Here is a 26,847-nt window from a genome sequence, read left to right on the forward strand (position 1 = left end):
AAGCATTTGTGAATATAAGCCTATGGTAATCATACCAGTCAGTAAGAAACACTTTTAAGTTATTAAAATATTTTTAAGTTTCATTGGACATCTTGATGAACTGCAAAAAAATCTGTATAAGTTCTCTGCTCACCAGTTTTAAAATCAGACTTTTTATGACCTTGGTTTGATCACTGCTTTTGGGGGAAAGAAAACAAATAAGGTTCACTTACAACTATATGCATCATTACTCAATAAATGCATATCATTTTTGATAGGACCTATCTGAGATAATGGGCTAAATGACTTCAAAAATGACTTCAGTTTAAATTAAACTGTTTTTGGAATGTGATACCATTAAGATCTAACATAAACTTGGGGAGGGGGGAGAGATGTGGTTACATTGAATCCCACACTGTTAATCTAAATTCAAAATAAGGAAAGAAAGAAAAAGAAAGCCAAGTGGGAATTTGAAAAATGCCTAACGGAATTCTTGACTTAAAATAAATAACAGAAGATGTTGAGGGTATTCCATTGTACAATAAAGGTTTGGATTTTTTTTTCAGATAAGAAAACAAACTGCAAGTTTTTAATATGACTGTTATAGCTACTTTGTTAAATTAAAGCCAACTTGGATCACAATTAATATTCTAGGACAAAATTTGCATCTGAGAAAACACAAGAAAAAAAATTGCAAACAGAAAAAACGATTCCAGTTCTCCTTATAGCGACAAAAGTTCTGCTTGATATTTTGAAGACATTATTGAAACCAGCATGGTCTCTTTATTTAATTATGACTAAATCAGAGCACAGTATAGCACAGTAAACCAGACATTTATTTTAAGTGAAAGAAAATCAAGCACCACTGATAACTAACCCCATATCTATAGAGTACATTGACTATAGATTTTCTAAAACAAGTTTTAAAATATTGAAAGAGCTGCTGGTCCACAAAAAACCTACTGGAAGTTTATGTTAACTATTTTATTCTAAATTAATCTCTTAGTCGGCTAGTTTATGATTATGAAAGAATCTGCTTATTGGAATGATTTTAAAACAGTATGCTTACCTAAGAAAATGTGTTCAGTTTTGGAGACTTTACATTTATAGAAACTAATAAAAACAATAATTGTCAAATGGATGCTATTTTGTAGATAAACCATATTCCAAATATCTTGTCTAGAAAATCTGGCACCATCCATATCACTTAGAAAACTTGCTTCCATCCTCCAGATGTGTTTCAATATACTAACTCACATCACTCAGGAATGATGAAAATAGTTATGATCTAACTCCTATAGGCCACTGGATTAAATGATTTAGATGACTGGATTTTTTAAATTATATATTAATCTTTTTAAAAGAAGAAGAGAGGGAGAGGAAAAAGAAAAAGGAGAAAATAAAAATAAAAAATAAAAAATAGTTGATACAGAAATATAATAAGTTGACAAAGGAATTACTGAGTATAGATGATCAGATTTTTAGCTTCTTAATGCCTCCCATCCATTCCCACAAGTTTCTTGGCAATCAAAAATCTCTATGAAATTGTAGGAGGAGGCCTTACTTTTATCATTTAAAAACTATTTAAAATTGTGAAAGTCACCTTGTAGAATTCCAAATGCAACACAAAAGAGTGCCTTTGGCAATATTTACTTGAGAGTTTACTAACAGAAAATATTTATGTCTAGAATGTTCTGGCTATATTGACTAACAAGAGTCGGAGCCAGCAATTTGACTCAAATCCCTTCAAGAATGTTCCATAGCTATTTTATTCATCCCCACCTTTAAATGATAAGAAAAACGTACATCACCAGAAATGTCTGTCTGAGACCCTGCATCCAAAGTTTGCTTGGAGACAGACAGTTGGGAATGTGCCAGGCTGCAGCTCAAGTCTGATTCTGATTGGGCAACAGTTTGACCAAGGAGGAATCTTTCTCTCAACTTTGCAAGACTCTGGGGAACAGCAACAACAAATTACTACAGATGTTATAAAAAACATCATACAGCAAGAAATACATAGGAAAGAGGGAGGCAGAATACTATAAAAAGGAATACCCTAGAATTGTTCATCAACATTTACCATATCTGTTTTGAAAGACAACTCACTACATGCATTTGTAGGTACTGCCCTACCAAACTTATGGTTAAATGGGGTGCTAAAATACACACATCCAGTTTCCAAGATCCAGTTGTAATTTAATCCCCTTTTTTCAACAAATTTAATAAGACCTTAGAATTTAGGCTTCTTGGTTGTACATGGCTGTTAGGGGCCTCGCATACCCTTGTCCCCAAAAAACCACTACAAATGTAGAATAAAAATGATATCACAATACCTTCATTAAATCTTGCTTCTCTTTTTCACCAGAGCTTATAGCTTTTTGGATAGACTTCAATTCATTCACAATGGCTTTGGCTTCACTTAACTCATATCCATTCTGGCCTCCAGACATTTTTTGGTCAATTCTGTAAAACAGGTATAGTGATAGTAACTGTAAGAAAAAATATTGTTCCTGGCATTTAGAAGGAAATCCTATTGATGGAAAGAGAAATGGGCAATTCTAATAATATTATCTTCCATAACAAACTAACTGCTATCTACAATCAAAATATAGGAACATCAGAGCTTAGCAATACTACATACATTCCCAAATTCTATCCCCACCAACAGAAAGGTGGGAATAGAGATCTTTGGCAAACTGATGGCAGCAAAACCTCAAATCACCTGGAACTTAAAGCTACATTCTGATGTTCACCTCTCTAGGAAAAAGCCTTTTTAATCACAGTGAATTTTGCTTCTGAGGAAGTAAACATTGTATTGCACAGGTTTAGAAGTATAAATTTCAAAGCAGCATCAGTTCATAAAAGAGTATGTGTATCTACTTAAGTTGTTCAAATGCCCAGGCTGCAATATAGATATCATCTTATCTAAAGGAAGAAAAGATCTGTCATTATTCATAGATTGTCTTCTTTGGGTTCATTTCTATTAAATTACATTATATTTTACAAAATAAGAAAATATTATGAAGTCAAAATTTACCAAAAAAGTATGAACAAAAGTACATGTCCAATTTCCTTTTTCTATTTCTACCTTTCTGTAGACTTATCAGCTTTGTCATTGTACATCTGAATCAGATTCCACTTTCTTCCAGGTATGATAGGCTATCAGGAAGCAACTTACATATATAACAAACACTTCCTAAAACGTACTCCGCATTGTAAGATGTGTAAACCGATGTTACTGAAATTAGAAATGGTTGTAATGTACAACCTGAACCTGAGTAATGAGACTTCTGATCTGTTCTTAGCCATATAGGCTTGGGACCCATACCCTGAGAAACTACTATTTATGAATGTAAAATATTGATATATCCAAGAAAATGCATCTATACAGCTAACACATACCACTAATATAGGATTCTTGAAACTATCATTTGCTGGCCTGGTTCACATAAAATACTAAAACCATAGTGGGTGAACTGTAACTTGAACTAAGATCTCCTCCTAAAAGTCAGTATTAGTCCAAGTTATGTGTAGACTAGACTTTAGTGTCTCAGCTGTAATGTACCTTCTTCCAAGGATGAAAGCAGAAAGAATTACAAAGCATTTTGCATATTCCTGATGAATTATTTGAAAGTATTCATCTCATCTATAATATTTACTTCCCAGAAACACAATTTAATAAAATCATAGCATTTTTAAAAAAACAGATTTTTAAAATTTACAATAAAAATATCCATTTATAACAAAACAGATCTGATAAAAAAAACTAATATCAATCACTGTATCTAAAAAGTAGAATAGAAAGGACTATTTAAAAGCTAGCAATGAAAACAAAAAACAGCAGTCAAATAGAAACAATTAAAATTATGTGCTTCAACGAAATAAATAATAAAAAAGAAAATGGCATCACCAAAGGAGAAATGCAGTAGTTTTCTTTTTTCCAAGATCATCTATCATCTATCCTTAGTTACCAAGTTATATTTTCCAAGGAAAAGATGCACAAACACTTCAAAACCCAAAAGCACCTTTCATACTAGGTGTTTACATATAACCTTACATAGGATTTTTGCACTGAAAATAAAATCTTTTCTTGACTTTATCACTGCTTCCAGTTAAAAAAAACAACTAATCAAGAATTATCTTAGCCCAACATTATCCACACAATTTGACATGTGTTCATTAAAGAAAAGAACCTCTGCACTTGTAATGCAGGAAACAGAGATGACTACTTGATGTATATACAGAAGATTAAAATGTTATCAGTCAAAGGACATACTATGATGGAGATGAGTTTACCTGTCCCAAACCAGAGGAAGGAAAGGAAAACACACTGGTCCAAAGCTTGTAACACTAAACTAAAGTTTAACTTAATGTTAAGTATGATATACACTAGAATTCTATTTAAACATGCTATTGAGAGCAGTATATTTACTCCTTAATCATGTTTGATTTTTGCTGCATTATTTTCCAACCTAGATTAACTGCACATAAAAACAAGTGATATGAATGAGAGATTTTCCAGCATGCTGCAGTCCTACTGCTTCAAAGAATTATGCCTTACATTTTAAGTTGCAACTATTTTTTATAACAGATATGGCAGAAATAAATAAAAGGGCTCTCCAGTATAAAAGATATTCTGACTCCCTGCTTTCAATAAATAGAATTAGTGCTAGTCATAAACTGACTGCCACAATTTTCATAACAAATGTTCATTGTTTACTTGTGGTATGCTGCTGAAAGTTTCCCAAACATGCTTTGGATTCCTAATGAAATTACTTGCAAGCAAGTTGCTTTTCAAACAATACTTCATTTTACATTAACGTAAAGCAACCAGTGTGTTGGACTAATTTTAATCTTGAAAGAAGCAGAAATGTTTAAGCTTTAGATGTAAGCTTAGGTATACTTACACTTTAAGAGAAAAAGTAAACTAGGAAGAAATAAGTATCTATTTTATCTCTGATATACATTTAAATTTAAAAAGTCTGCTGCTGTGAATTGCTTAAACTTAAATTCTATTCAATTTCATATTTTAAGATCATATGGAATAATACTGGGGGACTACAGGAAGATTTGAATTCTTAACAACTTACAAAAAATAAAAAATTAACAGTTGCAAGGAATCTGTTCAACTTTCTTTTAAGCAAGTTTATTTAACTCTGGGTATTCTAAATCTGTGATATAGCAGAGGTGTTTTGCTGCTGTTATTTATTTGCCACCCAGCCAATTTAGATGACTGCCGTTTCCTTCCATGCAGGGACAGTCTTCAAATAAGTATTCACAGTATGCTTGTCTAAACTTTACTGAACACAAGTGGAGTGAGCAGTCACTTGGGGAATGCAAAGATCAGTGGAGCAAAAAGAACGTGGGATTTCTCCAATTTCTGATTTATTTCAACCCCATCTTTCCTCTGTTTCAACCTTCTCACTGAGGCTTGTCCTTTTCTATGACAGTTAAATATTCAGTGAAGGTCTAATTATACTTAAAGGGCACATCTTACAAAAAAAAATGTAATAGTGCTTCTTGTCTCTTTTGGCTGCTTTTTTGCTCTTCTCCATCACACAAGTGGCAGAAGAGACCTATTCAGTCCTCTCACTTTTTACACCTTTAAAACAGCTTTCTGCTTTTCTCCCTTAATAACAGGGCATTTTAAAAGACTGGTTAAGTTTTCCCATAGGCAGTACTGTAGGTTGTAGATTTTTCTCACCTATTTCAAGAGAATTAATTATTCTATTTGATTTAGTTCTAACCAATGGGGTGAATTATTCACATCAATTTCAATTATTTTCTTATACTCACTGTTGTAATGTTTCATAGCCTTGCTCCTTATATAATAATTCTTGCTTCATCTGCAAGAGTTCCCTCTTCAGTTTTTTAACCTTATATGCAAAAATAAAAGTTTAAGACACTGCTTTTAAGGTAGTGGAAAAATAGTTTAAAATAATTAGCACTTTTACACATTGACGACAAAATACCTGATATCTAAAATTGTCCTTGTTTCTGCTTTTTAGACACAACCATCATAAATTGACTTTACTGCATGGTATTTGTGGGAGAAATGTTTTTCTTTCAAGTTCCTAGTGATCTGATTTAACCATGATGTTAAAACTATGGTCAAGCTGCTCACAGCCCTAGATGTTATCACAGGGCAGGAAAGCTCTTCCCTTTAAACCCTTCTCTGTGGCTGCATCTGCCCTGTGGAACAGCAACCCCCCCCCCCGAGATACGGGTGGCCCCAACCCTGCCAGCCTTTTGTAATGCTCTGAAGACTTGGCTTTTCCCTCAGGCATTTGGGCTTAGGTGAGCTCTCTCTCTCTCTCTCACATACACACACACACCACACACACGTGTGTGTGATGTGGCTTTTTGTTTTGGGGGTTGTTGTTATAAGCAGGGCATCACGAGTTATATTCTGCAATGGTGGTTTTAATTTTTGTATGCTGCCCAGAGTCACTGCTATGAGATGGGTGGCTCTATAAATCATATATTTATATTTATATTTAATCTGTTCAATCATGTCCGATTCTCGGAGACTGCCTGGAGAAGTCCCTGCAGTTTTTTGACAAGGTTTTTTGGAGGTGGTTTGCCATTGCCTCCTTCCTAGGGCTGAGAGAGAGTGACTAGCACAAGGTCACCCAGCTGGCTTTGTGCCCAAGGTGGGACTAGAACTCACAGTCTCCTTAACCACTATATCAAACTGTTTATCTATCTGTCTATCTGTCTCTCTCTATTTATTTTTTTATTTTTATTGCATTTCTTCACCACCCATCTCGACAAACAACTCTGGGCAGTTTTATATATAGAGAGAGAGAGAGAAAAAAAAAAAGAAGAGAAAGAGATAGATATCTATATCATGTATACAAATAAACCCTGCTCCTTAGCCAAGCCTTCAGGACTGTTCTTCTCTCTGCAGCATTTTTCTTGTACAGAAGAATACTCAGAACAGCCACTGCCTGACTTCTCTCTACATGGAAAATGGAGGAAACTCCTTTACACAGAAAAAAGCAATTACTTCATGTTTCAACATGGAGGAAGACAATCTTGAGAATGAGGCATGACTACAAGGAGAGTCCTTTTCAGTTCCAAGTGAATACACAACTCCCATTCTGAATCTGTCATCCAATATAGCAAATTTAGGAAAGGGGCAGGGCAGATGCATGAGGAAAGACAAGAGTTAAGGTCATCATGAGCGGCTTTATCCTACTGCCTGCTTTGAATCTTCACACACTGTTGGTCTTCATTAATGGGGAAAGGGTAAATAGGGCATACACACACACACAGTATGTATGTGTGTGCGTGCGTGTATGTATGTGTATGTGTATATGCATATGTATATCTGTCCATCTCTCTCTCTCTCTCTCTCTCTCTGTGTATCTGAGAAAGAGGGAGGCCTCATAAGTTACTTAGGTAGATAAGAGGTCCAAGCAGAACAGCAACACATCTAGCCATATCAAATAATTGGATGTATGTACTAGAATTGTGCTGTAACCATTTTGCATGCTGCCCCATACTGTATATATGCATATTTGTGGTCTAGACATTCTACCAAACATATTGTATCTTAAAACACTAGGTATCTCAAAGATTTAAATATTCAGTCAACCACTAGTCCAACACTTGTTTGTTGTTAAGGAGGGTTAAAGTCATAACATGCATTTCTTAGTGGTAATATTCCCATTTTTAAAGCCCAATTATATATAATAAAGCTGGGTACACATTTCTTCTATTTCCAATCACATTCAAATTCATTCACCAAGGGTGCTAGTAATCAGCAGTTCCAAACCAGACAACTACATATATAACAATTAGTGTTCATATTAAGTTCTAATAAACATGATGAGCAGGTCAAAAGGAATGCTTTTATAGGTCAGTGCTTTCTCCAGGAGACATATACAGACTGGGCATGAACTCTGTCTCTAGATTTGCCTATTAGTGTTCACAATTCGTTACTACAGAAGAAAGTAACTATTGCCACTTGTGGATATGCTAATGCTTACTAATATTGTGAAAATTAACTATTCATAAGTAATTAATTAGACTGAAAACAATATTCATATACTGTATGTGTGCCACTGTTCAGCCATGTGTGCTAGCAGAACCTGTGCTTCAAGAAAGTCAGCATCACTATCTCATGTAAATAAGCCACTGTTAGCATTTGCTGAACACAAAGGAATTCTGTTGTCCTTCTAATGTTCATGACAAGCATCTGATATGAGAGAGATGCTGGAATAAAAGACATATCTTTATTTGGATAACATCATTTAACATGAAATTCATATTCACTTGCTAAGTTAACTTGTCAAATGCCTGTGTGTAGATGCAAGCTGTTCTTATTCAAAAGATAACTTACTCACATAGCTTAGAAGAAGAAAGAGCACAAATGAGAGCAGCGGAGGCCTCCCGAAGGGCATCAAGAGAGGAAGAGAGCTTGCAGGCTAACAGAATCTATACTATACTTAGAAACCAAAAATTTCCAACTGGGGGTACAAAGTGCACGTGCAACACTGTGCATTTCAAAAGATAAATCCCTAAGCAGATATCAAAATCTTTTGTATAATACTTACCTCCATATGTTGACAATGAACAAGCCCTAAGCCAAATATTACTTTTAAAATTATTATCACAAATGTCCACAAAAAAATAGGCTTGTATATGTATCCTTTTAGGAAACAATTTAGTTTAGCTATTGGAGATTTCAGAGCATCCTTACCCTTAATCTTGTAGTGGAGATTTCTGCTTTCAGAATATCAGGATCATATTTTGTGCTGGAAGAGGAGCTTGAGAATACTTATTAGGAGAATAAGGGGAAAAAAGACATTTAACCAGTTGGGAGATCATTTTATGTTTTAGTTCCCTAAAATACGATCTATTCAAAGCAGCCAGTTCAACACAATTATAAAAGACAAAATAAAACATTGGTTACTGTATTACAGTGAAAACTACAGAATGTAAAGAGCAATTATTCAAAATATTTTCACTTTTATCATTTGGATAGCATTATTTATTTGCTACATTTATTTACTCCTTTCCTCTAAGAGCTGTAAGTGGTGTATGTAAAAATTTCCATCTAATTTTATTCCCATAAAGCAACCCTGTGAAGTAGGATGAGCTGAGGGAAACTGACAGTCTCAGAATAGTTCAGTGAGTTCTGCAGTTGAAGGTAGTCTTGAACTTGGTTGTCTCTCTCCAAATTTAACATTGACCAGAAAATACACTCTCACTCTGCTGGAGTGTTTCGGAAACTTAAACAGAAGCTGCATACCTCGAAATTTAGCTAGTAACACTGCTTTAAGACCCACTCATATACTGTTCGTTGTTTACTCCCCGCCCTTACAAATTGCTTTTCTTCTAGATGATTGCTGCCAATTCATCCAACTTCATTTTCTGACTGTAGAAATATGTTCTCATCCCATAAAGTCCTGCTTGTTCATGGGAAGGTACTAACAGAATAATTCAGCATATCAGAACAAATAATTACTTCTACAAGGTACAAGGGATATTTATAGGATAGGAATGGACATTTGTTTAGAATTATGCTGCTCCTAAAAATCAGGACTAATTTATGTGTAATTCTAAACCTTTACTATATTCATGAACTTGACTGAACCTAAGCACAAAGAGCCAAAATCCATCCTCTGATCCCATTCATTTTTCCAAGAAGGAGGAGATGAAGACATGTTACAGTCCCCCTCTGCAGTATTGCTCCTTGTCATATGAAGTGGGATAACATGCAGGGTGAAGTTGGGTTCCCACCTTGTCCTGTGGGGAGCTGGCATTCGTCCTGGGGAAATGTGCAAAACAGCCAAAGACCTTCTGGGTAAACCAGATGAATTGTCTACAGGTACAACTCTGCCAGTCTCTGCCCCGGCATCTTCCCACCATGTTTATAAGAGTTCCAGCTGAGGCATCTGTATTCATGGCTACAGCAAACTTGATTGCATGGCACCTTTCTTCTTCTAAGAAGTCCCAGGGTAGCTAAGACAGATTTATCCTTAAGGATGCTTTGGCTGGGGCACTTTCAACATGGATTTTCACTGATAAGAATTTGGGAGAGAGAAGGGCCTCATTTAAGCCACACAGCCAGAGTGGTATAGCTGAGAATCAGATTTGGCCTGCAGGCTGGAAGTTCGCCATCCATGCCCTGCAATGTTCATTAATTCAATATACAAAACCAGGAGAGTCTAGTGATAGTGATTATGGCATGACTTCAGGGGCACTTCCTTAGCAAACCTTTGTATACAGTATAATGTCTCCCCCTAATTCACCATTACCCTGGATTTGGCCTGCACTGGATGTCTGCTTCTCCAGTCAAAAGTTAATAAAATTGTAAACTTTGCCATTAAGTTAGTTTGAAATCTCAGGCCTGGTTCTTGGAAGTCTGTTTTCCTGTTCTAGACTGACAGCTGGTCAAGACCAACTATTTTTTACCAGCATTACTTCTGCCCCACTATCTGATCTGAAATGCAGGATGCTTCCATCCTAACCTATATGATGAAATGTATGTTTGTATATGTTTGATAGAGACAGCGAAATGTTCATATTCTCTGTAAAACTGAACATTAAACCTGGGTAGTAAATGAGAAGCCTCTGATTTACCCTTCAAGAATCAGTTGCTGAAGCTTCCAGGACTGGGATGGATCTCAGTTTAATTAGGGTTGGCCACAACTGTTTCTTGCAGATCATCCAAATCTTTTGAATTGAGAAATGCAAGTAAGAAACATGAAAAGAGAGGGATATTACATTGCATATATTATACATATGTTTCGGATACATACGACTTGTATAAGAGCTTGATTTTTCCTTGTAAACATCATTCAGCCGTACATATTCACCCAGGGCAAGAGCCAGCCTCTGCTCTTTCACATGGAACAGTTCTTTTTTAGTGCTAAGTGCATCTTGAGCTACAGTAAGATAATCTTTTAACATTTTTTCTTGTTCTTGCCGCCATTGCTTTCTTGGATCTTCTATCTGTGTAGTTTCTGTAAAGGTACAACAGCAGAAGCTTTCATTTTGTTAATGCCTCTTAACTCTCTTATCAAAACCTGTTAGTGTCCTAAATCTAACAAAAAACACTGCCCACTTTTATTTTGGCACATACATAAGGAACAAATTATTATTTAGCTTTTGGCATGTTAAACCAAGTTATTTATCAAGTATCTTATGAAAATATTTGTACATGTCTTAGAGAAAAGAGACGTTTTTGCTGGTTGTATGTTTTGACACATCATTTTTCAGCAAATTCAGAGAGTACATTTTCAACTCATATAGGGCAATAACTAGTGCTTTTTTCCGGATTTGGTTGTTGTTTCTGATTATTTGCAAATTAACTTTATTTCTTGCTCCCCATTTCTTTTCTATGTTTCATTCACAGAATTCTACTATTTAGAAAAATGGCAAAGCGAAGCAGACTAATAGAGAAAATAAAAGTGCCACCTTTCAACTGTACTGGAGAAGTATGTGCGTTTGTGTAGATGAAAGTGTCTGTTGATGTTTGGCAAGAATATTCCTAGAGAGGTGATTCAGACTGGAGTCTGTATGAGCCACTCGGCATCAATCCAAAGTGCTTTGCAAGCACTGATATAAGCTTGTGTACAACAGCTGTTTGCTCGGGTGGTATGAAAGGATCAGAAAGGAGGGACCACTCCATAATCAATCCAGCAACTTTTGTTTTGTAATAAGATCAAAGCCACAGGAAGTCTGTGTGCGCCTGCACCTCGTTTGCTTCCAGTGTCTGCTACTGCAAATGAAAATAGATGAAGGAGATCAAAATATTCCCTCTGTTATTGTTGAATAAGACAACTGCAGAGGAAAGAAATTTGAAATTGCACTGAAAATCTAGAGCTTTAAAGTTACCACATATTTAGATATTCAGCATTGAAAAAAACTTTTAGTAAACTTGCACTATAAACATTGCACTCTTAAGATTAAAAATGAATGCCAACTTGTTCAATGTAACCTTAGATTCCCAGGTAATGCACAAAAAAGCTATACAGGTTTTCTCTTTATTAGTAAGTCATTAGAAATACAAGACAGAGCTCCGGTGAGCTCCCTTTAACTCTGCTATTCTTTAAAAAAGGTTTTAAAAGAATTCAACTCCTGGGGAATTTCAGAGAAAGATTCAGATTTCTAAAAGATTTTAGTCAATGAGTTCAATTTCAGCTGATGAAAGGCATTACAGCATATAGCTCTCACACACAGTACTTTACAACTTCACAACTCTCAAGAAAAGCATTAATCTAAGCTACTGATTTAAGTTGTCCTCATCCCAAGAACATTAGTTACTCATCCCCCACTAAGACACTTTTCTCTACTTTTGACTACTTAAATTATCCAGAGCAAACAGTAATTCAAATGTGCCACAACAGAATCTTTAAACATATGTTTGGTTAGCTTCTGCTGTAGCAGAGGAAAGTCCCTAGTGGTAAAAACTGCCAATAATGTTTGATAGTCCCACACATCTAATCTTTCTAGTGCTACATTTTGATGTGAATTCAAGAGGCAAATGACAATAAGACAGTAGCTCTAAAGAGCAAGTGAGAACCAGAATGCTTCCTCTGTGTCAGCGCTAATAAAATATGTTTTAGGTATGCACATTTCTGTGGAAAGTTCCTTCAAAATAAAAAAGAGAGAAAAATATCAGTTGCATTTATGCAAGTACATAGAAGAAAAATAAGCTATTTCTACTTTCTGATGTTGATTCTTAAGCAAAATCAAGTATTCTTCTCTATACAAATAATGTTATAGGTAGGTAGGTAAATATTTATTATAGTTTTTGACCAACATGTAAAATAATGTTATAGCAAACATAAGAAACTCATGTTACTTGCTGTGATTCAGAATGAAATCTACACATAACTTTCTCTGCGTAAGTAAACATTTAGGATTTTCAGGTGCCCTGAAGTTCAGTTCCTGGTTATTCAAATGAAGATATATGAACAGTTCTCTGGTCTCTTTAAAATCTTTGAAATAACAATGAATCCAGATGGCAAGTCTGAATTAGTATCAGAGCCTAATACAAAGGCAGAACAGTTTAACTTATCCTGCTGAAAATTGTCTTTCCCTCTTGTTGCAACTGTTATTTTTCGTAAGAAGAAAAAACCAAGCCAAACCCATCCCCGTGTCAGTAAGGAGAGAGATTTTGGGGAGGAACAGAGGGGAAGATTGATTGCCACTCCAAGATCTGTTTTGGATCCCATCCTCCTCAAGCAGTTATTTGTAACATAAAAAAAAACAACAGATCCACAGGTCTCTTATCAAGCCTAGTTTAGGGGTGAAGGCTGAGAGCTCAAGGTTGATAATAAAATAAAAATAAAAAGATTGCAAGTGTTTCCTCCTACTTTATCATACCCCTCTTTCTCATATGATTCCAGCCCTCTTTATCCTAACTTTGAACTTATTGAGAATGAGTAGTCTAGTGGTTAGAGCATCCAACTACAGCTGGGGAATCCCACCTTCATGAAGTTCATTGGATGTATCTGGAACATGTTACCATGAGAATAAAATAAAATAAATAATGCAGTAATGCCTATGTGTGTTCCCTCAAGCATTCTGGAAGAAAGGTTAACAGAAATAATATTATTCCTCAGCTGGCAGTCATTTCCCTGTCAGAGTCTTAGTAGAATTATTCTGATATTGCAAAAAGAAGTGATGGGAGTTAAACTTTGAAAGGTAGGTTCTGTGGAAAATAAGGTTTCCATCTCTAGGATTTTGTTACATACTCTTGAAATTTTTAGCAGTTTCCTCAGCATCTTCTGATTAAGCAGTTAAATCTGAAATGTCAAGTTAGAACTCAGGCTACTAGGTCAATCAATCCTTTAGTTCAGCATAGAAACAGGACCAGCATAAAAACAAGAACAAAAACAAAGCAAAACAGAAACAGTCTAAGAACAGCACCATACAGAAGCAATTTTGATTACTTTCTGTGTATGGGGATAGCATAGAACCAGTTTGGTGCAGTGCTTAGGGTATCAGGCTAGAGACCAGGAGACTGAGAGTTCTGCCTGAGGCACAAAGCCAGCTGGGTGACTTTGGGCCAGGCACTCTCTCTCAGCCCTAGGAAGCAGGCAATGGCAAACCATTTCTGGTTTGCCATTTATTACTATTTCTCATCCTTGCAATAAATTGTAAGGGATCTCAAAGTGCATTTTAGCCCAGTTGAGGTTTGAGACAGAAGAGTGACATCATTGGTGTACAAAAGCATGGGTATATGCCTGGGAGCAAACTTCAGGGGAAAAATTCAGGGCTGCTCTGATGGTCAACCAGAGACTTCATATAAAAGTTGAATAGTAATGGTGCCAGTATGCAGCCCTGTTTCACTTCCCTTATTGAAGTAATTATTTTAGTTAAATGCCCTTGTGGGATAAAATTAATTTTTAACAGAATTTTCAGTATTTCAGGAATAATAGGCACCTATCTGTCATGGAATTGGCCAGTTTGTCCCACAGCCTAAGTCTCGATATTGAATCAAAGATGGACCTAAAATCAATAAAAGCAGCATATAAAGCAGATCCTGCTTGAGCTGTGTATGCCAGATGTTGCAGGATGAAAGCATGATATTTGGGGGTGGGGGGGAATCAGCTCTAAAGCCAGTCTGTTCCTCTGCGAGGATTTGTTCTGTTTTTCAACCAAACCAACAATTTTGTGTTTACATGTTTGCTGTACAGTTTGCTGATGATACTTAATAAACTAATTGGGCAATAATTAGCTGTAGGTCTCTTTCCCACTTTTTCTAAATAGGGATTATTATAGCTGTGCCCCAATTTTTTTGGAACCATTGTAGTACAATCAATAAAACAGAAAAGGGAGGCTAGTACTAGAGTCCACCATTCTAAGTTATTATGGATAATTTCCACTGTTAAGTAATCATCACCTGGTGCCTTTCCTGGTTTAAGTTGGTTAACTAATTTTTAAGATTGCTTTACTCTGATTTCTCCTTGTGCATTAATGATACTAAAATGTGCTCCCCAAACTTCAGCTGGAATGGTAAAAGTAGGGCACTTGGTGTCTACCCACTGGACACTGAGAAGGAAACTCAAACCCAGAAGTTTAGAAGAATTCTAAACAACATAGGCTATATCTTGTTCCTGTATCTTTTCGAGCCAATTGTGCATATACATGCAAATAAGTTTGTTTAAACAGAAGCCAGCACAAAGTAGCAAATGGGATTGCAAATAACACATCAACAGTCAAACAGACTAAAGCCAAGGAACAGATGTATTTGCTGTGATTCTACTTTAAGAGCAGCACAACTGTAATGGAAAATAATTTTACAAGAGAAAACCGTATCTGTGAACACATTTCAGGTAATTGCTCAGTAGGTTTAAGTTGAGATTGCTCAATATGTGGCCCAAACTGCAAGAATAGCCTGCAGAGTCCTAAAACGTGGCCCACAGCAACACTGTCCTTGTGATTGCAGGACAAGGACAAAGCACTTTCAAGGCAGGGGATGGATGGGGATTCAGTACTCACTGACTCAAAATCAAGCATTATATTTATTTCCACCTCTCTGGGAGAGCTCATACAGCCACAACACTTGTCTCTGAATATGAAGAAAACAAAATCAGACATGGCCATCCAAAATCTGAAAACCTAGCAAGGAACGCTTTGAAATGAATACATACCAGGTTAAAAAAAAAATAAGAATCTTTACAAGAACCATTTCTAAAGCATGTTTTCTAAAGATGATTTTCATTCTATGGCTGTTCAGAGAAACAGCATGGCCAACAGGTATATAAATTAAGGCTGCGTGGAGGAATTTCAGCCTAGTGGAGATTTTACAGGCCATCCATTCCTAACAGCAGGCTAATGTACTTCTATATCCATGAAGCAGCAGGATGAGCGCCAGTTCTGTCTGCATTAAAGAAAAAGGTTTAACTTCCACTTCAAGATAGCTAACTCAAAGCTGAATACGGCACACTGTGAGCATCTGCAGAACATTTCCTGCAACCTTGCTTTCCTTCAGATAAAAGCAATTGAGACAGGTCAGATGTAATTCAGGTTTTCTTAGGAAGCAGGGCAGTTAGCACTCTGGTTATGCTATAGCAGAACTGCTATTATTGGGAACACTTCAAGATGATAACAAAAATACATTGTTCTGTGGCATTTTTCACTATCACTTATACTCATACTCATAAATGATAACCATATACACCATTTTTTTATGAAAAAGCGTATTTTCTCCAAAAAAAATTGTGCATGCAAATTAAAAAAAAAGGTCAATACAATCTAATAAGGTACTGCAATCTATCTAGAGAAAATTCAGGGCAAAATGACTCTGTGATGAAGAGTATTTCTCTTTACTATCTTAGGCTAAAAAGAAGTGCTATAACATGGAATTGATAACTATTCTTTCAGTTAACTGCTCTTTGAATAAAATATATAGTCTTCCTTGGGATCATTAACAATATTCTTTTTCTTGGAGATAGTTTTAAACTGTTGGACCCATTTTCTTTCCTAAGCGCCTGACTCTAATAAAATTCTTATGCACTTATTGCAAGCAATGAGGGATGAGCTTTCCCTTCCTGTAAATAAAAGAAATAAAAGATTTGTTTTAAACAAGAATAATATTAATGACATTCCATGCTAACTCTGGACTAACTCTGCAGTAACAATGGAATTAAGCCTTTTTAAAATTAGGAATCCTACCTTACAGTTCCAGAGACAGCAAAGAAAACACCTCAGATATTATTGATTAACATGTTTAAGTGATGGCAAACATGAGTGATTTAATGGCACTTGATGAAGCAGATTGTGTTTCTGATGAAGTAGACTGTGCTCAAGCCAAAATTAAACTGGTTAATTTCAAGGTATTACAAGATTCTTTGGGGATTCTACTGCAAAGGACTGATAAGACTATTCCATTGGAAACTGTTAATGTTGCCCAATCTCTGTTGCTTTAACTGCAAAAAAAGAATATCTGCTGCTACAGCTTGCAATCTAACTGGCATCCTATGCTCAGGTGCAGAATTCTTTTTCTGCAGCCTCATATACTAGGAACCACATATGCACATTTCGTCAAGCTATGGTTTTGAGGTTACAGCAGCCCTACATGGCTGACTTTGGTTGACCTTATGCTGGATTGGATCTGGTTACTATTTAGAAGGGAGACCACCTGGAAATCTCTTGGCTATAAAGAAGAATTGGTGAAAAACATCCTGAAAGATGGTAATGGCCAACCATTTCATGTTCCTAGAGAAAGGTCCAGACCTTCCATGTCCTCCAATCCCTTCCTAGTACCTTTTCCCAGCATTTACTGACTGTGGCCATTTTCTCCTTCTTCCTAAAAGATAAATGTAAGATATGGTAAGGGCTATAAAGCCTCACCTCATGTGGTTTCATTCTTACCTGCAGTAAAGACTTTTCTCTAGCCATGCCATGTCTGTGAAACTTCTGCCAGCTCCAGATGTTAGGCTAAGCTAAACTGTAAGGAAATACGTGGTTTGCTGGCAAATCCTAGTCAGGGAGCTTGAGATGTTTATATCTCACTCTAATTCAACAGTTCCTGGGCATCTCACATGCAATCCTAAAACTATAATAGCCTAAGAACAATAAATTAAAGCAAACAAATGAAAAACTAAAATGACCCCATGAAAAACACATTTTAAGCCCCAACTGCTTGAGGGTTGATCTTTACTGCCTATCTGAATGCCAAAATGGTTGGCCATCTGCCCTCAAAGGGTAAGCTGTCTGAACAGACAAGACAGCCACAGAAGAGAACTGCCCCTCCCTCCCTCCTCCCATCCCAAGGAGAGGGAACCTGAAGCATATTCTCTCAGGCTAACTGCACAGGCAGATTTATTCTACTTGCAAAAAAATTGGTCTCATGGGCCTTTATAAATCAAAACCAACACTTTGAATTGCATCAGAAACATATTGGCAACCAATCCAGGGCCTACAATACAGGTGTGCTGTGTTGAAGCAGCTTTCACCCATCACCAATGGACTACCATAATCTGCACCAATGGAAGCTCTCTTCAAAGGCAGTGCCAAGTAAAGCACAATGCAGCAATCCAATCTTGAGATTATGAGAGTATGAGTAACTGTCACTAAGGCCTCTCAATCCAAAAAGGGCTGCAACTGGTGTACCAGGTGGAGCTGCTCAAAGGCACTCCAGGCCATGGATCCTACCTGCTGTTCAAGCAAAAGTTATGAATCCAGGAGAATCCCCAAGTTACCAGCTTGCTCCTTCAGGGAGGATACTGTATGACTCAATCCAGAGCAAGTGTGAGGAGTCAGGTGCTTTTTAAACTAACAGGAACTTGGTCTTGCCAGTGATCTATTTCAGCATATTTTATCTCATCTAATTCCTTATATCCTTCAGAGACTAAGTGACCACTTCTGTTGCATCCCTTGTTCAACCCATGGCAGAGATATGTAACTGAGTATTATCAGCATACAGTAGATATCTCATCCCAAGCTAAAGAAACGAACAGAACAATTTCTTTATAATGCACTTCTCACTGGGGCACGATCTAACAGCAGTAAAAATTAATGAATAAGAATTAAACGGCAGTTGATATTCCCCAAAAAGAATAAAATCAATGTCTACCATAATATATTTACAATCATAATAAAAATGATTCTATCCAATTATAAAAGCCTAAATGTACCTAACACCTACTTTTACTAATACAATTTACAATAAAATAGTCCTACTTCTGTTCTCACAAGCACTCCCACCAATAATCTGCTTTACTGAATAAAGAAAGAATAAAGACAGACAGACAGACCCCCCCACTGCGGTTTCATGAGTTAAACAGCATGGAGGAGAGAGCCAAGCCCTGTTGCACCCAACACAGGAATGGGCAAGGGCTTCGGTGCTCACCCAGCCATAGAAACCATCTGCTTAGGAAGAAGTAAACACACTGCAAAACAACACTTAAAACCATTGCAAGTAGTCCCAGAGGAAACCATGGTTAATAGTATCAAATGTCTCTGAGAGTTCTAATGGGACCAGGTGGCTGCACTCCCTCCATCCAGAGCCCAGTGGAGGTCATCTACAAGAGCAAACAAAGCCATTTCTGTCCCACACCCAGGTCTGATACCTGACTAGTATCAGATCAAGATAATGGACTTCATCTAGTATTCTCTTCTAACAACCTTTTGTGAAATCTTGCTTATAAATGGAAATTGGTGACTGGGCAGAAGTTGTGTAATGCTGTCAGACTGAGAGGTGGCTTCTTCAGGACAGGTATGCCACCACTTCCTTTGAAGCAAAAGGTATTACCACCTCCCTCAAAGCAGCATTAATCACCTCTCAAAATCCACATACACAATCCTGGCTATTCAAAAGTATCAAGTAGGGAAAGAATCTGGACTGCAAGTGACAGAACTCATGTTGCAGAAGACATTGACAACTTCCTCACTCCACAAGATCAAACAAATCCCAGACAACTTCAGAAAACATTGCCTCAGATACCTCATCTGATCCTGCCTGTGTGAAGTGTGAGCTAATATGAGCAATTTTATCAGCAAAATGACTTGCAAACCTTTCAGGGCAGCCTGAAAAGAGACAGTCCTACCCATTTTTCTCCAACAGGTGAGCTATCTCAATACCATTGGGCTACATCCTGCAGACTTCAGCAAAGGATTGTTACCTTGTCGTGCTGCTGGAGCTTGAGCACCTCAATGATGCCATGAGCTAAACCGTGAAGGGCCACCCAAGACGGGAAGGTCATGACAGAGAGGTCAGACTAAATGCGATCCCTGGGGAAGGTAATGGCAACCCACCCCAGTATTCTTGCCATGAAAACTAAATGGATCAGTACAACCAGAGATATGTCGGTATACCATCGGAAGATGAGACCCCCAGGTCGGAAGATGGTCAAAATGCTACTGGGGAGGAACAGAGGATGAGTTCAACTAGCCCCAGACGTGATGACGCAGCTAGCTCAAAGCCAAAAGGATGGCTAGCGGCCGACGGTGCTGGTGGTGAAGAGCGAATCCGATGTTCTAAGGATCAACACACCATTGGAACCTGGAATGTAAGATCTATGAGCCAGGGCAAATTTGATGTAGTTATTGGTGAAATGTCAAGATTAAAGATAGACATTTTGGGCATCAGTGAACTGAAATGGACTGGAATGGGCCACTTCACATCAAAGGACCACCAGATCTACTACTGTGGACAAGAGGACCACAGAAGAAATGGAGTAGCCTTCATAATTAATAGTAAAGTGGCGAAAGCAGTGCTTGGATACAATCCAAAAAACGATAGAATGATCTCAATTCGAATTCAGGGCAAGCCATCTAACATCACAGTGATCCAAATATACGCCCCAACCACAAATGCTGAAGAAGCTGAAGTAGAGCAGTTCTATGAGGATCTGCAGCACCTACTGGACAACACGCCTAAAAGAGATGTTATTTTCATCACAGGAGACTGGAATGGGGTGGGCAGTCAAATGACACCTGGAATTACAGGTAAGTATGGCCTGGGAGAACAAAACAAAGCAGGACATAGGCTGATAGAATTTTGCCAAGACAATTCACTCTGCATAACAAACACTCTCTTCCAACAACCTAAGAGACGGCTTTATACATGGACTTCACCAGATGGACAACACCGAAATCAGATTGACTACATCCTTTGCAGCCAAAGGTGGCGGACATCTGTACAGTCAGTAAAAACAAGACCTGGAGCTGACTGTAGTTCCGATCACGAACTTCTTCTTGCACAATTTAGGATCAGACTAAAGAGATTAGGGAAGACCCACAGATCAGCTAGATATGAGCTCACTAATATTCCTAAGGAATATGCAGTGGAGGTGAAGAATCGATTTAAGGGACTGGACTTAGTAGATAGGGTCCCGGAAGAACTCTGGACAGAAGTTGGCAGCATTGTTCAGGAGGCGGCAACAAAATATATCCCAAAGAAAGAGAAAACCAAGAAGGCAAAATGGCTGTCTGCTGAGACACTAGAAGTAGCCCAAGAAAGAAGGAAAGCAAAAGGCAACAGTGATAGGGGGAGATATGCCCAATTAAATGCAAAATTCCAGAGGTTAGCCAGAAGAGATAAGGAATTATTTTTAAACAAGCTGTGCGCGGAAGTGGAAGAAGACAATAGAATAGGAAGGACAAGAGACCTCTTCCAGAAAATTAGAAACATCGGAGGTAAATTCCAGGCCAAAATGGGTATGATCAAAAACAAAGATGGCAAGGACCTAACAGAAGAAGAAGAGATCAAGAAAAGGTGGCAAGAATATACAGAAGACCTGTATAGGAAGGATAACAATATCGGGGATAGCTTTGATGGTGTGGTCAGTGAGCTAGAGCCAGACATCCTGAAGAGTGAGGTTGAGTGGGCCTTAAGAAGCATTGCTAATAACAAGGCAGCAGGAGACGACAGCATCCCAGCTGAACTGTTCAAAATCTTGCAAGATGATGCTGTCAAGGTAATGCATGCTATATGCCAGCAAATTTGGAAAACACAAGAATGGCCATCAGATTGGAAAAAATCAACTTATATCCCCATACCAAAAAAGGGAAACACTAAAGAATGTTCAAACTATTGAACAGTGGCACTCATTTCACATGCCAGTAAGGTAATGCCCAAGATCCTGCAAGGTAGACTTCAGCAGTTCATGGAGCGAGAATTGCCAGATGTACAAGCTGGCTTTAGAAAAGGCAGAGGAACTAGAGACCAAATTGCCAATATCCGCTGGATAATGGAAAAAGCCAGGGAGTTTCAGAAAAACATCTATTTCTGTTTTATTGACTATTCTAAAGCCTTTGACTGTGTGGACCATAACAAATTGTGGCAAGTTCTTAGCGGTATGGGGATACCAAGTCATCTTGTCTGCCTCCTGAAGAATCTGTATAACAACCAAGTAGCAACAGTAAGAACAGACCACGGAACAACGGACTGGTTTAAGATTGGGAAAGGAGTACGGCAGGGCTGTATACTCACCCTACCTATTCAACTTGTATGCAGAACACATCATGCGACATGCTGGGCTTGAGGAATCCAAGGCTGGAGTTAAAATTGCTGGAAGAAACATTAACAATCTCAGATATGCAGATGATACCACTTTGATGGCTGAAAGGGAAGAGGAACTGAGGAGCCTTATGATGAAGGTGAAAGAAGAAAGTGCAAAAGCTGGCTTGCAGCTAAACCTCAAAAAAACCAAGATTATGGCAACCAGCTTGATTGATAACTGGCAAATAGAGGGAGAAAATGTAGAAGCAGTGAAAGACTTCGTATTCCTAGGTGCAAAGATTACTGCAGATGCTGACTGCAGTCAGGAAATCAGAAGACGCTTAATCCTTGGGAGAAGAGCAATGACAAACCTCAATAAAATAGTTAAGAGCAGAGACATCACACTGACAACAAAGGCCCACATAGTTAAGGCAATGGTGTTCCCTGTAGTAACATATGGCTGCGAGAGCTGGACCATAAGGAAGGCTGAGCGAAGGAAGATCGATGCTTTTGAACTGTGGTGTTGGAGGAAAATTCTGAGAGTGCCTTGGACTGCCAGAAGATCAAACCAGTCCATACTCCAGGAAATCAAGCCAGACTGCTCACTTGAGGGAACGATATTAAAGGCCAAACTGAAATACTTTGGCCACATAATGAGAAGACAGGACAGCCTGGAGAAGATGTTGATGCTAGGGAGAGTGGAAGGCAAAAGGAAGAGGGGCCGACCAAGGGCAAGGTGGATGGATGATATTCTAGAGGTGACAGACTTGTCCCTGGGGGAGCTGGGGGTGTTGACGACCGACAGGAAGCTCTGGCGTGGGCTGGTCCATGAAGTCACAAAGAGTCGGAAGCGACTAAATGAATAAACAACAACACATCCTGCAGATGCAATAAGAGTGGAGAGGTACTGATGCTTCAGCACCTGAATTAGTATAGTATATGGGTTTGTACCTGTCTTTTGTGATACTCACTCTATGTCTTCCACCACTGGCACTCTAGTTGTTACTTTTGCCAATTCAACTTCCAGATTTCTTGGAATTCCATGTGATCACCAGACAGAGGCTGCTGAGTGGTAATCATATTCAATGTCCTCATTGTCCCAGACTTCCAAAAACCAACAGGACTCATAGAAGAACTGCCCAACACCTATTTGGGAAAACCTCCAAACACCTACTGAAAACTAACTGAATCCATAAGACATCTGGAATGAACCATACTAAATGGTCTCCCAGCTTTGCAGAGGCTGATGGTCCTGATGAACCACATACTGACCAGGAAGTAGATTTTGCCACAGTAATGTACTATTAACAATATCCTCCACCTTCAGGTCATCAGTGTAATGGTTTGTGGAAATGACCTTGGGAGGCAAGGGGAAGAGATGCTGCCTGGGGAACAATCAGATCAAAGGGGGAGGAGCCCGCATCTGCATAACAAGCACAGAAAGAAACTTAGAAAGCATCCACCCTAACTTACCTGGCTGTAAAAAGAGACGGCAGGAGATTTGTACTTTCAGACTTGCAAGATAATGTAGCCTTTTACAATAAAGTAGAATTAGCCTATCTAGTTGTGTTTCCTTTCTGGTCTACCTGGGATGCTGACATCAATCTTGCAAGTCTGAAAGTACAAATCTCCCGCCGTCTCTTTTTACAGTCTGATAAGTTAGGGTGGATGCTTTCTAAATTTCTTTCTGTGCCCGTTATGCAGCTTCGGGCTCCTTCCCCTTTGATCGGATTGTTCCCTAGGCAGCATCTCTTCCCCTTGCCTCTCAAGGTCATTCCCACATACCATTACATTAGCCATCTGTTCTGAATCAAAGACTAGATCCAGTATGTGACCATCTCTATGCATATAGCCAGTTTTCAATTGGGACAGGCTCATGGTTGCCATGGACACTGTGAATTCCAGAGATAACCCAGATTACTGTTCCTAGGATACAAAGACTGAAATCCCCTAGATTTCCAGGGATTCTTGTATCCATGAGAAGCAGATGTCTGGTCACAACCAAAATGTTATGCAGGATCATCACCATTCTGCCTCCCCACCCAGAGCTGTGACTGCTGAAGCACCTAAAAACCTTGTGCACAAATCTTAGACAGGGTTTTATTTATATTTATATGATATAAATAAATATCCCCAATCCTACACCAAGTTATTGTTTATACATGTCAGGTCAGCTCATTCTTCCCAAACCAAATAGTCAAGGAACAAGGTCTTATTACACATAGCATAGTATTTGCTAACAATAGCTTATTTGTGATAAATGGCCTATTTGATTTATTACTTTTGATAATCTTCAATGGAACCCTTTGAAGGGGCAGTGAACAACAATGGACAAAAATCACCAATGTGATGAAGAGAAATGAAATGTGTGTTGGAGTGAGAGTCTTCAAAACCTGTGTTTTCATTTCGTGGAGGTGGACATTTTAGAGAAAACACATTTTAGAGAAAACACCAAGATCACAAGCTAAAATTTGTCTACATATAACACTATTTATATGTTTGACATATATCTGTACATTTGGAAGAAAGCTGGTGTTTTTCAAGAAACTTCAAGAAGCAGTATATGCTAAGTATGTTTTAACAGATGTTAAAAGTGGCTCAACCGGCTACAAATCATGTATTATGTTATATAACACTTCTAGTCTATTTTGGGTGAGACTGAAACACTAATAGTTGCATGTAAACGTTTCGGCATCTCTGGTGAAATTGTATGTTTCAATGAATCCCTAGGTGAACAAAAACTAACTCAACTGCTACATTTTTTCAACATTAGCATGTTGAACAAATCCACTAATTACTGTACAGTTTATTGGGTAAACAGTGGTTAAACAATGTGAAGTCATAATTTACAGATCATAATTGAAATAACATTTCATAATTTTCAGTCTTAGCCCTGATGCTGCAGTTCATAAGCTGTCACAAAACAATGTGGGCTACAGAAAAGAATTTGGGATGCAGTATTTTCTTAGGAAGATTAACATGTTTCTTTTAAAAAGCAAGACAATCATAGACTGAAAAAAAGCAAGCAGAAGAGGGAAGTATTTCTGGTGTGGAAACAGATGTAGCTAACCTTTTTTAAGTTGCTATTTCTACAGTTAAACTTTAATGAAACATTTCGTAAACTCTCGAGTGGTGCAGTTCATAACAATCAGACCATGGCATTCCAGTCAGGTGAATTAAAAGCTATAATCTCAACTTTAGCATGTAAGACATGTGACCTGCCTCTGACCCTTATCACAGGCAGCTTACCTTCCACTAACTCAAACAAAGGGTGTTCTCTTCAGAGCACCACTCCTATCGCCAACATACCAATGGCGACTGCACTCCAGAAAAGTTTCACTCAAACTGCAACATCAAATGGATTAATGTACCACTGAGAGCGCTTTAAGAAAGGATGAGGAAAAACCAGTTTAACGGAACAAAAACACACCAATCTACAACCCTCCTCAAAATACATTTACTGAAAGCTCAACTCGCTCTTTTCCCGAAAGCCCACAGCAAGTGAGGAGCCGATTCCCCACAATTACTTGCATTCTGTCCTGTTCTAATGGTTATGCCGTATAAGAACAAAGGAAAGAAAAACTTGAAGTGCAACCAAATTCCAATCTAGCTATTTCATTTACCTATAGGCGTAATCTATATCATTACTGTTTGCTCACCTTCTAAGCCCTAAGAATGCGATTTTGGTGATTTAAGATCTCTTACCATTGTACAAAATAGCATGTTTTACAGAACATATGATTCTATATTTAATTTTTATTTCTAGAGTCAGTCTAACATTCTGGAATAATATCTCCTAGCTAGTCCTTTGCTGTCCATCTTAAATTGTAACTCTTAAGTAAATAATTATTACTTAGCAAATCACTTTCCAATATTTACTAGATTAATTCCATTGGAAATATTTTAACAATAGTGCAGTGATTCATGTTTTTCTACTGGTGCTTTCTTTTAAAAAAGGAAATTGTTGACATATACTATAGAACAATTTATATTATTCAGTCATTTATTCATTGAATTTATACCCTACATTTTTACTCTGATGAGTATTCAAGGTAGTTAAAAATAATATAAAATATTAAAAATTAAAATTAATAACATCAATTGACTAATTGCTGGTATGAGTTTTTACAGATGACCATGTTATTTATTTTTTATTACATCTGGATCTCACCTTTGTAACAGGAACTTAAGAGGTATACATAGCACTTCCTTCCTCTAATTTCTCCCCTCAACAACAATTCTATAAGGTAGTTGGGCTGAGAGAGAGTTACTGGTCCAATGTTACACAGCAAGCTTCCATGGCTGAGAATAGACTAGATCCTGGGTCTCCCCACCAGTTATTAAGATTGCATTGTACCATTACAGGCCTGTTTACACTCCACACTGATTTACAGTAAATATGCAAATGAGGAGGGAGGGTTATACCTGCAGAGATATTATTGTGTGACTACAAGTGGAACCTTCAATGGATTGCTGGTGTGCTGAAGGCTGCTGCTCAGGTTTCTGACCACTTCAGTCCTCCTCAACCCTCATCCTTCTGCCCTACAGCAATTTTATGACTAGACAATACATTTAGTTCTCATTGTACAAGTAGTCCTCATTGAATGACCATTTGTTCAACAACTGTTTAAAGTTACAACAGCAATGAACGAGGGGGACTTATGACCATTCCTCATAGTTATGGCCATTGCAGCTTCCCCATGGTGACATGATTGCAATTCGGGTGCTTGGTAACCAGCTGGCAATTACAATGGTCGCAGTGTCAGGTGGTCATGTGATCACCACTTGTGACCTTCACTGCCGGCTTCCAACAAGTGAAGTCAATGGGGAAGCCAGCAGGAGGTCACATGGCCATGGGATGCTGCAACTGTGTGGGATTCACCTAACGATGGTAACTGTAACTACTGCAGCTGCCATCATAAGTTGGCGCGGTCACGTGACATATACTTTATGAC

The 26,847-nt window shown here is 37.9% G+C and overlaps 1 protein-coding gene across 1 annotated transcript in view; it reads right to left on the reverse strand.

Moving 5' to 3' along the window:
- WWC2 (WW and C2 domain containing 2) overlaps nucleotides 1-26,847 on the reverse strand; it is a 142,580-nt gene that overhangs the window by 53,160 nt on the left and 62,573 nt on the right. Inside the window, exons 3-7 of the mRNA XM_063310484.1 lie at nucleotides 10,752-10,955; nucleotides 8,687-8,763; nucleotides 5,776-5,855; nucleotides 2,313-2,442; nucleotides 1,786-1,932 (exon numbers count right to left, since the gene is read on the reverse strand). Coding sequence (XP_063166554.1) covers nucleotides 1,786-1,932; nucleotides 2,313-2,442; nucleotides 5,776-5,855; nucleotides 8,687-8,763; nucleotides 10,752-10,955 — 638 coding nt within the window. The remainder of the gene's footprint in view (nucleotides 1-1,785; nucleotides 1,933-2,312; nucleotides 2,443-5,775; nucleotides 5,856-8,686; nucleotides 8,764-10,751; nucleotides 10,956-26,847) is intronic.

This window comes from Candoia aspera, chromosome 8 (assembly GCF_035149785.1).
Source record: "Candoia aspera isolate rCanAsp1 chromosome 8, rCanAsp1.hap2, whole genome shotgun sequence".
NCBI classification, from domain to species: domain Eukaryota; kingdom Metazoa; phylum Chordata; class Lepidosauria; order Squamata; family Boidae; genus Candoia; species Candoia aspera.